The sequence below is a fragment of the Dipteris shenzhenensis genome, chromosome 2 (assembly GCF_047967505.1).
Source record: "Dipteris shenzhenensis isolate YYH24624 ecotype China chromosome 2, Dip_SZ_1.0, whole genome shotgun sequence".
Classification (NCBI taxonomy): Eukaryota; Viridiplantae; Streptophyta; class Polypodiopsida; order Gleicheniales; family Dipteridaceae; genus Dipteris; species Dipteris shenzhenensis.
The window spans coordinates 32,865,206-32,881,019 of NC_141597.1; the positions used below are offsets into that span (position 1 = coordinate 32,865,206).

General features: G+C 43.6%; 1 protein-coding gene across 4 annotated transcripts; it reads left to right on the forward strand.

Annotated features, from left to right (window-relative positions):
• The first annotated feature begins 206 nt into the window (after positions 1–206).
• Positions 207–15,098, forward strand: LOC147904638 (Chaperone DnaJ-domain superfamily protein). Of its 4 annotated transcripts, none has more exons than XM_087387739.1 (5): positions 207–884; positions 9,278–9,446; positions 9,567–9,599; positions 9,691–9,773; positions 14,580–15,098. In XM_087387739.1, the coding sequence occupies exons 1-5, from the start codon at positions 447–449 to the stop codon at positions 14,811–14,813; spliced, it is 957 nt and encodes a 318-aa protein (XP_087243865.1). In that variant the 5' UTR covers positions 207–446; the 3' UTR covers positions 14,814–15,098. The 4 variants fall into 4 exon arrangements, with proteins under 4 accessions (XP_087243865.1, XP_087243880.1, XP_087243872.1 ...); XM_087387754.1 differs by lacking the exon at positions 14,580–15,098 and adding an exon at positions 10,453–10,765; XM_087387762.1 differs by having other exon boundaries at positions 754–884; positions 9,282–9,446.
• Positions 15,099–15,814: the final 716 nt, after the last annotated feature.

A 15,814-nucleotide genomic window follows, 5' to 3' on the forward strand; every position in this document is an offset into this window, starting at 1 on the left:
AGCACATCATCACGGGTCAAGGACGGGCAAGATTAGGTGTCCACGGCCTACATGCAATGCACCACGGGCGGCTCTAGTTTGTATGAGCGACCAAGTTTGACTTGTGCATGGATTCCTCTAAGCACACGTGGCTCGCTGAGCTTGGATCTTTGGAGAATCCCATAAATTTGTGATGATTGCATTGCTTCTCGTTTTGTCGTCATTGGCATCATCTTCAATCTCTGCTCTTGACACACAGCTTATCGATTTGTTCTGTCTATCTTCGATCTCTCAGTTCTCAGATTTGTCAAAGCTAATCCGAAGCTCTTTGGTTGGTTTTTGTATCCTAATTGTGCGCATTCCTTCTGCCTTTTTGGAGAAGCTTACACAACGAACGGAACTGGCAGAATCTGCCACCTTACACGAAAGATCTAGACTCCGTTTTGTTAACAGAGAAAGATCAGAATATGATCTCTCAGCGCAATTGCATTCTTTCCAGTTCTGGGATCATTCCCTCTGACATTGCTTGGAGTTCTGTGCCATGTGTACGATGCGATGCTTCTCGGTGCCTGTCTGATGGTTTTCACCCCAGATATTCGCTTTTCCCGTGTCCCGCTTGCTATGCCAAAAGCTGCAACTCGAACTTTTGTCAGAGCACGACTTTCGGTTGGGAAATGAGATCTAGTAGTGTTATTGGTGGGAGGTGCGTAGGATTTCTACTTTCTCAAGGAAGAGGTTTCTCAAAGGGTACGGGAAGGCAAAGGGGAGCATATGTTTGCGCAGCCGCCTCTTCTTCAGAGTCTCTTTATGATATCTTAGGTGTTCCGCCAACAGCAACGGAAAGGGACATTAAGCGAGCGTACCGAAAATTAGCGTTGAAGTATCACCCAGACGTAAATAAAGAGGTCAGTCGTACCACGATTATTCTTTTACTCCGCGTTGTCAACTTGTCACACATACAAGCACAGAATTAGAAGAAGATTCTTCACCGATCACGGAAATGACGATCGACAAACAGATATTTACGAGGAATTTCATACATTTGGGTTACAATAGTGCTCAATGATTAAGCTTGACCTTCTATTGTTCTCTTATAGACTGTCTTGACATAATACATATGCAAGATATGGGAGAATCCACGACTCGTGTAGTGCTCAAGTAGGCACAGGGTCACCAGCCATTCCAAGTATATAACTTGTACATGCTGTACGCAATTACTCGCAGCTTCGAATGCACATACAATCTGTACATTTGCAACGAACCTTGCAAAATTTTCATAATCCCTCCCGCACATTGGGTTCACGTCTGTCTCTGGATTAAAGGTGGATCTTATGTTCTGTCTTTCTTTCCCTCGTGAATCAAATGTATCTCTATCCTATTCCCTTTTCGGCCTGCCTACAGGGAGGCTTAAGTTGAGACGATAACCCTTGAAAGCGAAATTGCTTATTTTTTAATTTAATTTATTTTTCGGGAGAGTACTTGGCAGTTCCACCATTTTCTCCCACTTCTTCTCATATTTTCTCCCACTTCTTCTCATCTCTCTCTCTCTCTCTCTCAAGTCTCCCCCCACTCTCGATCTCCAAGCCCACATTATCGTGATGTAGCCTAGAAGCTGCACCCTTGCTCCAACTCCTTATCGGCAGGCCTTATGAATGACAAAAGTCATTCAACTTGTTTTTAAGAATTTGTTTTGTGGAGTTTGTTGGCTTCATGTGTATGTTTATTGGTCTCCCTTCTCTCTCATTCTCTTGTTTTTCCAAGAGAAAAGAAACTTTCTATTAATGCTTAAAAAACACCTTTGCATCAGCTTCTGGAAGAAGCAAATAATGGTAAGTACAAAGGTAATACTAAGAGGTCTCCCTTGGCCTCCCATTATCAAGTTGCAAAGGACCATCCAGGTTTTCCAGGCAGTGATGCTGGCTACGGTCTCCCAAACTCTATCCTTTGGTGACTATAGCAGACACCGCTGGGAGGGGGGACGTGAACCTGCTGCCCATGAAACCTGTAAGCTGGGGAAGAAAGATCAATGAGAAGGTGTGGCCTCGCTCCATCATGTGAAACCCCTTTGCATCCTTTGTGTACTGGCAACAAACTGGAGAGTGCTCATCCAAATCATGTGCACTGTTGGGTAGCCCCAGAGATAGGGCAAGATTGTCTCTTGATCTCTATCTGGGCAGTAGTGGCATTTGCCGTCCCCATGCATATGCTCCAACCAAGGCCCAATGGGCAAGCCTCCATGTTCTACCGTCTAGAAAAAATGAGATATCTTCCGCGGCCTAAGTCTAGATCATAGGTGAGACAAAAAACGTGAGATGACCTTGTGCGAACCTCTTGCTCTACCCAGTGCCTCTGTCGCGAAGGGTCCAGTTAGGTGCCTCTACTGAAGACGTTGGCCTATGCGAGTGGTGTAAGAGTAGAAGGGCACCTCCTTTATCCTGTCCGAGTGCCCTACTTATGTTGGCCAAAACCACTCCCTTGGATCCCACTGGACCTCCTTGAGGGGACGGCTCTCCAACAACCGCAAGTGCCATCTCGTCCCTATCGGCCCGCGAGCCAAAGGAGCTGGGTCAATAGTCTAGTCCTTGCCCGAGCATCCCACTACCATGATCCTATCGTAGTTCCCTCCCACTACCATGATCCTTTCCTAGTCCCTTCCCACCATGCGCTAAGAGTCAAAAGAACTAGGGATGGGGTTAAGGGGGAGAGGGCACATGGCATTATTTCATGTGTTTAGGAGGTGGGGCAAGGACACATGTCATCATTCCATGCTTTCCAATCCCTTAAAAAGGGTCCCATGATCTTGAGGCTAGGGTACAGGATGAGAGAGAAAGTAGCTCATCCTAAATCCATCCTAGACCACATCATCCTAGACCATGTGGTCTAGGATGGGAGTAAGGATGACAAATAAATTCCCATTCTAAACGTGCACTAGTGCATCCATGTGCATAGGTTCTAGGAGTCTCATGATTTGCCTTTAATTACCTGTAAACCTATCAACCCTTAACTTATATATCAGATCTTAAACTCTTCTTTAAAAACCTCTTCAACTCTTTTTAAAGTACCTAAATTTCATTTAAATAAAGGCTTTCAAGCTATAATTTGTGTATACCTTAAAAAAAAGCTATACATTGAACCAATGTGAGAATTTATGGAAGTGGAGAGCTAAAAACGTGGACCTCAGCTATAATATTTCTAGCACCTTTCTGCAGTGACAATCTCACAATGTACAAGGAATAATATCAATCACCAAATGGATATAAGTTCAGAGCTTTGCGTGCAGAAAGCCTCAAACTTTTCTCGAGGTAGAGCTTTGGTGAAAAGATCTGCCACATTCTGATGTGTGGGACAAAAGACCAAGCTGATCTCCCTTGCATGTAGCTGCTCTCAGACATGAAACACAAAATTCCGTGCCACTGTAAAGGCACTTCGACTCTCATAATAGGTAACAATCATTCATTGTTTTTGCTCAACCAAGAAATGCAGGAGTGTCCGAGGAAGAAACAGTTACTGCTGGTCGACTCCCTAGTGTCAAAATAACCAGCCCAATCCGAATCGCTGGAAGCAAGCCTACCAATGTGAAGTCATTGGGCTGTGCATAAATCTACTCAATTAGGATATTGCATATTGAATGTCTGTCCGTGTATTACACAAGTAAATAAGGCACCCTACAGCCTAACTGTAAATGGTGGCATCAAAGGGCTCACTATCATCATGCATGGATAACTTAGCCCTGATGATGAAACGAAGCTGGATGTCACATGCACCCCTACGCTTGGGTGCAGTGTGACATGCTAGCTACATCATCAAGTGCTTAGTAGATCCATAATAGGCGATTTTATCGTATGCCATGACCCCTTGTATGTTGATTGACATGCTGCTTACTGTAAAAATTGCAGACTTTAAGGCTGAATTGCAGAAGACATTTGAAATGTCTAATTTTGGGGCTGCTACACTATCTTGGGCATCCAATTTGTACAAATGGGGCATTGGTTTGTTGCAGTCCAAGTACATTGGGAAACTGCTTGAAATGCTGAATTTCAGAAATGTACACTACTCCTTATGGAGCTTTATGGTTTGCAATATCTTAGTTGGCAAACATCTATGGGATTATGTCAACGGAGATGAGACAAGGCCAGAGACTGTGGTTGCACCTGCTACTCCTCCTCAACAAGGTGGAGGAAGGGGTAGAGGTCAAGGTGCAGGACAAGTGTTAGGTGCAGCTCAGCTGCTGCTTTGGTGCCTCCTACACAGGGACAGAAAAGGTGGGATTCACGTGATGCACAAGCTCTTTTAGTTATTTCTCTTTCTGTCAAAAGGTTTATCATTCCTCACATTCGGTCATGCAAGACCTCCAAGGCATCTTGGGATATTTTAGAGAGAATGTTTGCAGTCATGCCCGGGTCTCTTTCTTGAAGAGAGAACTATCTCACACACATATGGATGAGGGTGATTCCATGAATGCTCACCTCACTAAGCTTCAGGATTTGAGGGAACAATTGCTGAATATAGATGAGATCATTCCTGATTCAGAGATGATCACCACCACTCTAAATTCTCTTCCTGAGTCGTATCTCGGTTTTCATACCTCGCTGAATTTGTCATTGAGGGGAAGTGGCAATCCTCTCTCTTTTCACGAGTTGGTAGGACTCTTGTTACAGGAGGAGCAAACCAGGAAGAACATGGCCACACGGGTTGGCGACCATGCTTTCAAAAGTCAAGCCTAAAGGAAAAGGGCAGCAAAAGCAACATGCTAATCAGCCTACACATCAGCATAAAGATGATTTCGGACAGCCCTCTCATAAGGCTAAAGGTGATGCAGAGAAGCCCAAGAGGAAGGGTATTTGTCACTGTTGCAAGAAGCCGGGTCACTATATTGGTGAATGCAAGAAGAGAATAGCAAAGGAAAAGAAAAAGGATTCGGGTATGGCTGTCTCAGATGCATCAGTCCTTAATGCACATGAAGGAGCGGATGCTACAGACAACTTTGTAGAAGAAGATTATGCCTTTTTGTCTTGCATTTTAGATTTTCAGGTGGCTGGTTTAGATACTATAGCCACTCTTGAGGACGATTCTTTTGCTTTTCTGACTTGCAGCTATGACCCTTCGAAGGATGCATGCACTTTCAGTGTCAATGAGACATTGAACACATGGTATTTTGATAGTGGTGCATCCAAGCACATCACTTCCAGGAAGAGTTTTTTTGCATCTTTGCATGCACCATTCACTGGAAAGAGGGTGACTTGTGGAAACAATTGTGTGGAGTGGGTGACATTATACTTACCTGCACGGATGACACAGATTTCAGAATTTCTGATGTTCTTTATGTGCCTGGTAACAAGAAGAATTTACTTCCAGTGTCCTCGCTCAATCAAGAAGGATTTGAGGTTATCTTTGAAGATGCCAAGTGTGCAGTCCGAGACAAAGAAAATGATTATGCTTTGATGTTGTTTGGCACTTTGTATCGGAGTCCTTTTCAGCTTGATGTTTATGAGAAAAGATTTGATCTTGCACTCGCAGTAAACACTCCCACTGCTGCCATGCAGAATGCAGAGTTATGGCATGTCAGATATGGACACATGAACTATGGCAGCTTGATGACACTTTGGAAGCATACTATGGTTGATGCATTCCCTCCTTTGGAGTCACCTCCTCCTCATGCCTGTGAAGGGTGCATCCTCGGTAAGATGCATAGATTTCCCTTCAAAAAAGATGGTGTAGTACGAGCTGTCTGAAAATCACAGCTTATACATAGTGATGTATGTGGTCCCATGCAAACACTTGCTTTGGGCGGTGATCTGTATTATGTCACATTTATAGATGACTACACAAATTACACTTGGGTCTATGGCTTGAAGAAAAAATCAGATGTGTTTATGCATTTCAAACACTTTGTGGCCAAGGTTGAAAATGAGACAGGACTCAAGGTGCAGACACTTCGTATTAATAGAGTGGGGGTGTCACCACAATGTAAATATCCTAAGTCAAAGCACAATTGACCATTTATTTGATCATAATTAAAGAGTTTTATATGTGTTAATTATGGTCAAAGAGTTATTTTAATGGTCAAAGGATTGACTACGGTCAAAGATACTTGACTCTAGTCAAGTAAACCTGACTTCGGTCAAGGAGACTTGGTTTATTACCAAGAGGGTTAACAGCGGTTAACCAGAGAACTATTAAGCTGACTACGGTCAGAGAGTGTTGACTTCGGTCAACAAGACTTGGCATGCGCCAAGAGGGTTAACCCCGGTTAACCAAGATGTGCCAACTTCGGTTGGAGAGACTTGGCTATAATTAAGGCGCCTCGACCCTTGGTCAAAGCTCCTTAATTATAATCAAGAGTGTTGACTCCGGTCAACCAGAGAATAAATATATATTTTTATATTTGTTAGATGTGCACATGTGTTCAGTGGGGACGCCCACCGTGACTAGAATTAGTCCACAGTGTGTTATTTACATGCAAAGCGCTAACAATTAATGGGTGCCATGGTGGTGCGCTTTAATTAATTGTTGCAGGTACTAGGAAGAGTTATTTTTCCTAAGCGCTACGGGAGCCTGACAAGCATCTAGGAGGCGGTTCGTGTGACCAAGTGCTTTGAAGACTCCAGAATGGCCCTTAGTGGCATGTAATAGGACTTAGTCTAGATTTTAGACAAGTGGCATGTTGCCAATTTGAAATGAGCTTGAAGCTCTTGTAATAAAGGGGATTTTTCACGTTTTGAAAAAAGAGAGTACCAGACAGCTCTACGCGGAACTTTTGTAACAGATTCTCTTCAAGTAATAAAATACCTTCGGGGGGGTCCAGCCCGACATGTTGTCCTGGGCCCTATTGTCTTTGTAGAGAGAGGGAGAGAAAAAGGGGAAGTGTGCTTGCTGTCTTTTACGGAGGAGATTCGTAGTGAATCAAAGAGAAATTGTTGTCCGTAACAGAGCGTGTGGGATTTCGTCTGATTTTATTGGTATCAATGGGGGAGTATATGTGTCATGAATTTGAGACATTTTTGAAGGAGAAAGGCATCACACATTAGCTTACAATGAGGCTTACCCCTCAGCAAAATGGCAAAGTTGAGCGGAAAAATAGAACTCTCATGGAGATGGATAGATGAATGCTCACTAGCAAGAAGTTGCCTCACAGATTCTGGCTCGAAGGGCTTATGTGTGCCAATTATGTTTTGAATCGGGCTCCCACCAAGGCTTTGAAGACAATCACTTCCTATGAGGCTTGGCCGCCGAGACAAAAGTGCCATGATCCGTGGCTTATAGAAGCATGCTCTCCCATAAAGCACACCCCTACTTTTAGTAGGACTGATGCTTTTTTGATCTTTCCCAGCCCCGAATATCGTCCAACCGAGTTGCGAGAGACTGGCAACTATTGCACAAGTCTTCCCGCTTCCGCCATCAGCGCCCGCTCTCTTGTGCTCACCCCGAAGGATGCACGCAGCATTCCATCCTGTCCTAGCCCCTGGCTTTTCCTTTGGCAGCTCGCTCCTACTTCATCCCTTGCGCCATCTTCTCAAACTACGATCCTCTCCAGAGCACTTCCCTACCAAGTGACCTTTCTTTCAGCCTCTCTTCCAATCCACCCTGCTTCCCTACTAGGACTCTCACACACCTCTCTTCTATCCCAATCCAGATAAGCAACAACCCTAAACGATGAAGCAACAAGCACTTGTAGAGCATCAGCATGAATTTCGAATTTGAGACATACCTGGAGAGAATCACCTCCAAACTTACTCGTAACAGAGATTCCTACCTCAAGAGTTGACTTTGATACCAACTGACATGACCCCATCACTCCTTAAACCCCTGATCTGCAGCAACTCCCAACCAAATCCCGACCAGCCTGGTGTTTCATACCACTAGGTGGTGCCTAGAGCACTTGGATTTGCTACTGGGCCTTGGGCTATGCTAAGATGTAGGCGCGCGTCCGCAACTCAATCTAGGATCAGACCTAGCACTTGGGAACGAGACTTGCTTCCATCGGCTCTTTGAGAACTGAGCCTTAGGGTCCCTTATATAGACTCGAGCCCCCAATGCGCCAAAAATAGCGAAGACCTCTAATTGGTTCGTACCCTTGCCACTCAACCCGAGAATCTAGCCTACCTAGCCGTAAGCCTCCCCAAGCTACTTGAGCTACTCTTGTGTACCCCAGTACACGTCAGATACAAATTTGTGCACATGACAGATGGAGATATCAAATGAACAATTATTAAAAAATAATAAAAGAAGAAATACCTCACATGAATCTAAGAGGGGACAAGCATTTGCTTACCCTTATTTGGGAACTATGATGAATGTTACCTAGATAGACTTGGGAATGTAAATGTTACCTAGATAAATCTGGGAGTATGCTCAGACTCTTATGTTAAGGGCTTTCTTATTTGGGTGTTTTGATTTGAAAAACAGCTTTGAAGGCTTCCAATTCTGCATGCCACCTCCGTACCTCGTCCGTATCTCCCTACCTTCGTCGTCTATACCATACAGTCCCGTCTGCACCGCGTCAACAGGCAGCCAGTACCGTATAGTCCCGTCGTCCGTACCTCTCCCCCCGTCCGTACAGCCCGTCAGCAGGCAACCAGTACTGTACCGCCCGTCAGCAGAAGCTGTACATCTCCATTCGTACCTCTCCCTCCGTACCTGTACCTGTTAGAAGCAACTAACTAACCCTAACCCCGAGTTGGGCTAAACCCCTAACCCAACCCGAGGGTTAGGTTAAGCTAGGGGGTTCAAACAGACAGCCAACTCTGGACTACTAGCCTACCCTCTCCTCCAAGTTCCCCTCAACTCCCTCAACTCCTTCAACATCCATCAAGACTCGGTACTCTACAGTTGCAGCCATGACACCCTCTCCATATGCACGGAATTACCAACAAGAAGGCTCAAAACGACCCATCCTTGGGCAATAGGATCAGATCTTTTATTTGCAGGAGGCAGTGAGAGAGCTACGATTGGAACTAGCAGAAGTAACTCGACTTCACATTTTGGAAGGGCCTGGTAAGCAGGCAGTAATTGAAGAGGTTGTAAAATCTTGTTTTGGTCTTTAGTGGACGTAAATAGACTTTCTTTCTTTCTTTCTTTCTTTCTGTGCAGGCTGAGGGCCTGGCACAAAGGGCTAGGGCTTGGCATGGGCTGAGGGGGGGGGGGGGGGGAGGGAGAGAGAGAGAGAGAGAGAGAGAGTGCTCTTATAAACCATTCGTGTCTATAGTAATGCTTATAAAACTCGTGTGTGCGCGCACGAGCGTGTGTGTTTGAGAGAGAGAGAGAGAGAGAGAGAGAGCTCACAAACCGTATTTTGCAGCCAGATGCACAACAAAAGTTCATGTCCATAAAATCTGCTTATCAAACTCTTGTGGACTCAACGACTCGTTCCAAGTATGACTCAAGGAGACGTTTTGGAAGTGATGACTATGGCTTTAGTTGGGGAGCTTCAGCTAAGAAGGAACAGCAGGAGGACTTCTATGGCATAGGTAATTTATTCTAATCAGCTACACACACTTATGGCAGGTCACTCTAGGCTGTAGAAGTCAATGCACGGCCAGTTGAGATTTTATTATTGCAGCTGATATGCTCTGGATTTTCTGTTGCAGGCGAGTTTTTGAGAGATATTCAAATCTCACTTGGTAGAGGCACCATGTGTCAAGAAAACATCTAGCCATAAATTAAGACTAACACTGATTAGTATGTGCCCTTACTTGTGTCATGCTTGTGCAGATGATTTCTTTCGGGATTTGCAAGCGGATTTTCAAAACAGAGCAGCATCAGGCCAGCCAAAAAGTCTTTGGGAGGAGTTGGCAGTAAGAGCCATGCTTGTGTTTCCTACTTCTATGTTGTAATAAAGAGTGTTAAAATCTGCACGAGAGGCATACTAAGTGTCCTACTGATTGTGGTCCCTTTTCTTGGTATATACTGTTATCCTTCTTCCTAACGTTACCTTAACAATTAAAGACCAGTAGTTAAATATCCAGGTTCAGAAGCAAGATAAGAGACTAGCACTCTCAATGTTAGCATCTCAATCCACATCATTTCTACAATAAAACTTACAAATAAATACTGTGATTCCCCATCGCAACATTGAATCCACCCAGGTGGCCCATCTTATAGTTAAATCAAAACATTATACCTGTAAACCTCGCCAGCAAAGTTTTATGCTCCCTGCTGTCAATTATTACATAACTGTAGTGCATGGGAGTCTCCAGACTCCACAGCACGTTTAGCACAGTTAGCATTGCTGTGATTTCTCCATCATTTCTCTGATTGCATTCTAAAGTGAAAAGGTGTCAACTGAACCAAGGTTTTTGTGAGACTTGCGAGACACAGGGCTAGCCACCCTGATGAATATATGAAGCTAATCATTGAGACACGTTTTGGCTGTAAAAATGAGCTCTCTGTAGTTTATTTGGCTGTGACACAAGTTTTGGAGCCTGTCGGCAATTCATTGATTCCTATTTTTCATGATTCCATTTCCTGTGTCAGGGGACCAACAGAAGATTACAAAGCCAAAAAAAAGCTTTAAGGTAATTTTCTGCTTCTCAATCATAGTTACTAGGGAACAGCGTTCTGACATCCGGAACACCTGGAACACCGTTCCAGGTAGCAGGCCGGAACCGGAACGGCCCCGGAACATCCAAAAAAAAAAAAGCTATTCGAAAGTTTCAAATGGGTATTTAAGAGCTTGTATATAAAGTTTAAAGCTGTAAAATGTTAGTTTCTTTCATTTTCTAACATAGTTTTATGCCATATGATGATGTGTCGTGTATGACGTGGTGTTCCGGTTCCCGTTCCCCCATTCCCCCTTCCGGAAACGTTCCCGTTCCGACACCCGAATTTCTGGAATGTTCTGTTCCTGGTAACTATGTTCTCAGTGCCAGCCTGTGTTTTGACCTATGCAAATTACATACACAGAAGTTCTCTCTTTTACCAGAAAAGTAGAGACTGGTATAGCAGTAAAATATGTACCAAATTCTCATAGAGATGTCATTGTAAAAGGATATTAGTAAAATTGTTCATGGTATTTTCATGAGATTAGATGAATATCTCCAAAAAGTTTGATATTTATATAGAAATAATCATAATACAGTTTTGAAGATGCAAAGTTTTTTCTTTCAGAAATGGTCTCATATGTATGTAACTTATGCTCCACTAAGTTATTCTCTGCACCATGAGGATATCAACTTAATGGCATTGGCTCAGATTACATATTGTTGTCGGTATCTCCAATGAGATTTCTGCACAAGCTTGAAGGAGATTTCTGCATATGAGCTTGTTTAACTATGGGAAATGTCTTGGGAAGGCCAGAGGTGCACAAAAAAGTCCAATAATGTTTAGGCCTTAACATTATTAACACTGATATTCAGTGCAGATCCTTAGTAAGTTCATTATCAGAGGACTTCTTCCTGGCAATGAGCCTTGGGAAGAATTTATTTACTTACTAGATTCAAGGCTACACTCACCGCAGAGGCTTGATTTGCTTCCAAGCATCAGATGGATTTTCATAGATGCCCACACTAGCTTCCATCTTCTTTCCTTTTGGCAGTGGCTACCAGAGACTGCCAACAGATTAGAGTTATCCCTCGAACAAGTTTTCCCTTACACTCCAGATGAGAGGAACAGACAACCCATTACGTGGAGTGGACGTTCATTGGGCTATTCGGATAATGCTGCCATCCAGATGGGAGACGTGACCGGCCCCGACAATAGGAGCTTGGAGAGTCTTTAGAGAGCTGCCTTCTTCATCCCATCATCACCCAGGATTTAGGAGGCACTCATAGACACATCTTACAGATTGGCACAGCCATCCTTCTCGATGGCTACAGGGGACAGACCAGGTAGAGGGTAGACAGGTTCATTGACGAACAGGTCCATTGGCTGCTGTCTTCTTCTCAACAGGGTGTTTCTCTATTCTGGAGACTAGTCAGATTGACAAAGCGGGAGCCATTGAGGATGCTATTCTCCACATAATCAGAGTTTTTGACTTATCGATGTGTGCTGGTACATAGATCCTCAGTCGTCTCTCATATGGGTAATCCAGGGCAGTGGCTGGCTCTATGGTGGCTGCCCTCTTGAGCATCTAGCATGGGACTTAGGAGAGTGGTGATGGATTGATGCAGTGTCCCTCCAGAAGACTCTCCTCTTCTTTGACTACGCAGTCAAGATTGCAAGACGAGCACAAATTTGGGTCTTCGGTGCATACCTACTCGGAGAGCACATTGGCATGCTCTAAATTTTGGCTTAGAATATTAAGAAATGCAAGTTGGGCTCATATTCATTATATGTTTGAGGTATTCTGAATTAGAAATTGCTGAATAGAACTCTCTTTGAATGAAAGGGACAACAGTAATCCATGAAACCGTACTGGTGGACTGTGCATATGCATGTATACACGCACATGCGCACATGCGTGCACACATAGACACTTTTTTTTGGGTAGGCGTGTGTATGTGTGCATGAGAGAGAGAGAGAGAAGAAGAAGAAGAAGAAGAATGTATTACCGTCCTCTGGGGGCCGAGAAACCGACCCATGGGACCCATGAAAATCACAATACAAGTGTCTCCCTTCTTTTATGGAAGGGGTAGGAAAACAACTATTCTGAAATACATTGAGTAATACAACATTCCCGATATTGAAGAATCTTGGCAATAAAATTGCCCAGAGTGGCTATATGGGTATGTGAAAGCAAGCTTGCGAGGGTGTCGTGTTCCTTTGTAATGTTGTTAAAGTCCCTCCTTATGCATGCATATCGTGGGCATGTAAGGAGGACATGTGCCTCTGTCTCTACTTGTTCTTGGTCACATAACTTGCAAAATCTTTGTTCCCTTGAGACATCTCCCCAAGCACCTTTCTCTACCTCCAAAGTGTGTGATCGGGTGCGGATGAGTGCAATACTTCTTCTTGCATTTGCAGGTATGGGTATAGTTATGTACTTTTGTGCATTATCTTCCTCCTTGGAGTAGGTGTCCCAATAGATGGGATTGATATGTGTACAATAGTACTCATACTTAGCCCTTTTCTCAGCTGATTGCCATTTTTGTTGCAATATTCCCAACAAAGCTTTATGAAATGCCTTCTCATCCATTTCCCCGGATGACATCTCAAGGTAGGATGTTACTCTCCATCTTTGGAACCATCTTTGAATGTCTTGCCACCAACCAGATGATAACATCTTGCTTTTGTTTGTCTTTTGAGGCCTTTTACTTGCTTCCCATGCTTTTGAGGCCTTTGAGAGAGAGAGAGAGAAGAAGAAGAAGAAGAAGAAGAAGAAGAAAGGCTATTAACGTCCACGGGAGACCAACAGGTCTGTGGGACAACCAAAAAAACCCCATCTAGTACATCTGCTTAGGAGGGCACATGGCAGCTCCGAAGGAGTCCAAAGGAGAGAGAGAGAGAGAGAGAGTTCTCTATCAACATCCCTGGAAGATCAGAAAGATCTATGGGCAAATCTCTAAAATGCGAGTGCATGAAGCATCTGCATAGGAGTACATAAAGCATCTCCGCCCTTATTATACTAGATAACCTCTTTCCATTCTCAATACACAACCGATTTTCCCTCCTCTTTGCTTCCTTTAGTTTGATGAGTTCCTTGGCACTTTCTTGAAGCTTGTTCAGAGTGAGCTCCTCTAATACCCAAATCTTTATGCCTTCTAATTTTGGAGTTTGTCTAAGAATCTTTATCTTTGCTGCCCTTTTGATAGGCCCGGGCCTGTCATCATAATCCCATTCCACATTGGGTATCTTTTCTACGAGGCTAATGAATTTATCTCAAGTGTCACTCTTTTCATTATACCATCCATCTGGCAGTCCTTTGGTTTGTAGTTGGAGGTCAACTTTGTTAGCTTTGTTGTCCACGTTGCTGTCATTTCTACTTTTTGTCCACTTTGCTGTCATTTCTACTTTTATTGACTTTCGAGTGTTGATCATTTCTTGAACAGTATAAACAAGCTCTGACGTATTTTTGCATTACCTCTCCTATTACTTCCTACTTACCAGAACTGTTGATATCGTGGAATTTCTTCTCTATTGCTGCAAGTCAAAGTTCTTTAATCTCTTGTTGCACCTGGAAAATCTGCTCTTGTGGTCCGGAGATGCTTGTGTGCTTGTCACATTGGCTGTGGTACATCTTTTCAAATGGGACTGGTGTAGGGGGCTGGGGCTGAAGAGATGAATTAGTGTGAGTAGTTGCTTGTGGGAGTCAATCTAGCAAAGATTTAGAAGGCTCCATTGTTCTGCATGTTCCCTTTTTGAATTACACCCCCAGCTAGAAACTAACCATTCAGTCGGGTTAAGGTCCAGTAGAGTGTGCTCCCTATCTTCCCTCCCCTGCCAAGATTGAGTGGAGTACTGAAGAGATGGTAAGCAGAGTGGAGGGAGTGGCGGTGGTGACATAGCGATGGCAAGCATGAAGTGCTGCAAACTGGCTGGGGGCTTCGGCTGAGGCTTGAACTGGAGCGCAGGGAGAGGGCCTGAACGACAGTCCTGAAGGCCTCGAGTGGAATGATGATGAATGGGCCCAGAGAGAGAGAGAGAGAGAGAGAGAGAGAGAGAGAGAGAGAGAGAGAGAGTGGTTAGCCATGCTTACACTGCTCTGCCACTATGTCATTTTGCAGGAAATCGGTGAAGAATTTGTGGAATTTTTAGAGAAGGAACTCAATATTGTCGATGATACAAATCAATCAGAATGGGATAAGGAAAGTGCAAATGGTTTTTATTCGAGAAAGGAACAGACATCAAACTCGGATGATAATATGAAGCACAATGCTGATGCTGAACCAAAAAGCAACAAGGAGATCAATGATATTGAAGATATGCTGGCTAAGCTAAAGCAAGAGTTGGGTCTCTGAGCTGGTAGGTTTTCATCCTGCCACCTTGTATTGTAAATTGCATTGTGATTGAAAATTAGACTATGTTGTAAAAGCAAAGTTCTGATTTGTAGCATCCTGATTCTTTAAAAAAGCTCTCTTTTGAAGGGGAGAGACAAAATAGAGCTCAGTGATTCAGAATATAGATCAATCAAGAAATCAGAATTATATTGTGACTAAGCAAAATGATATAAAGCCAACTTCATAGGAGCTGCCATGAAAGGGATGTCTTTTTGCATCTCTATTGTAACTTACAACGTATCCATAAGCAAGTTCTTCTTTAATGCACCTGTGCTATATGTAGACTCGTTTTAAAAAGTGTCATGAGCTTTGTGTGTATGTATGTATGTGCGTGTGCGCACATGTGCACACGTACACGTGCCCCAAGCTATGTAAGAAATGCATAAGCTAGCTATTATCCAACTTTAATAACTAGATGGCAATGTTGAGATTCAAAATACTATGGTGGTAAGAACCACTTCTTCATATCTTGGCAAAGGTTCTCCATGTGAATGCCACAAGAATAGGACAAGGTATGCAATCGATTGAGTCATTTGGCCCACCACGAAGTGGGCTGTCTTGTGAGACACATAGTGGCCAGCAAAATTTTTCTGATCTCCATTTGTACATTGCACAAAAGTAACTCTTGAGTTTGAGATTACCAAGGATTTGTTTTCGAGTCACTCTTCAGGCATGCTTACATGAACAATACTTGACTAACCTCGAACCGATCTCTTTTTTGGGCTTGGAAAAGGTTGTGAAAACAATATATGTGTGTGGGACAAGGGCATTGTTGAATGATGCAATTTTTAATGGAAATTGGATAGATTAACATCTTAGAAGAGGTGTCTTCAGGCATTTTGTCTTCGTATTTAAGCTTGAGTGTGATGGATGGTTGTAACATGAAACAAAAACAGCGAACGGGGTAGTAGCAACCCCAAAAGTGCCTACAAGAGGAGCTATGACTCATGCCTAATGACACT

Coding starts and splice junctions, on each gene's coding strand:
- LOC147904638 (XM_087387739.1), top strand. CDS start 447: ATGATCTCTCAGCGCAATTGCATTCTTTCCAGTTCTGGGATCATTCCC. Junction 9,447..9,566: donor GGAGGACTTCTATGGCATAG/GTAATTTATTCT, acceptor TTTCTGTTGCAG/GCGAGTTTTTGAGAGATATT. Junction 9,774..14,579: donor GTCTTTGGGAGGAGTTGGCA/GTAAGAGCCATG, acceptor GTCATTTTGCAG/GAAATCGGTGAAGAATTTGT.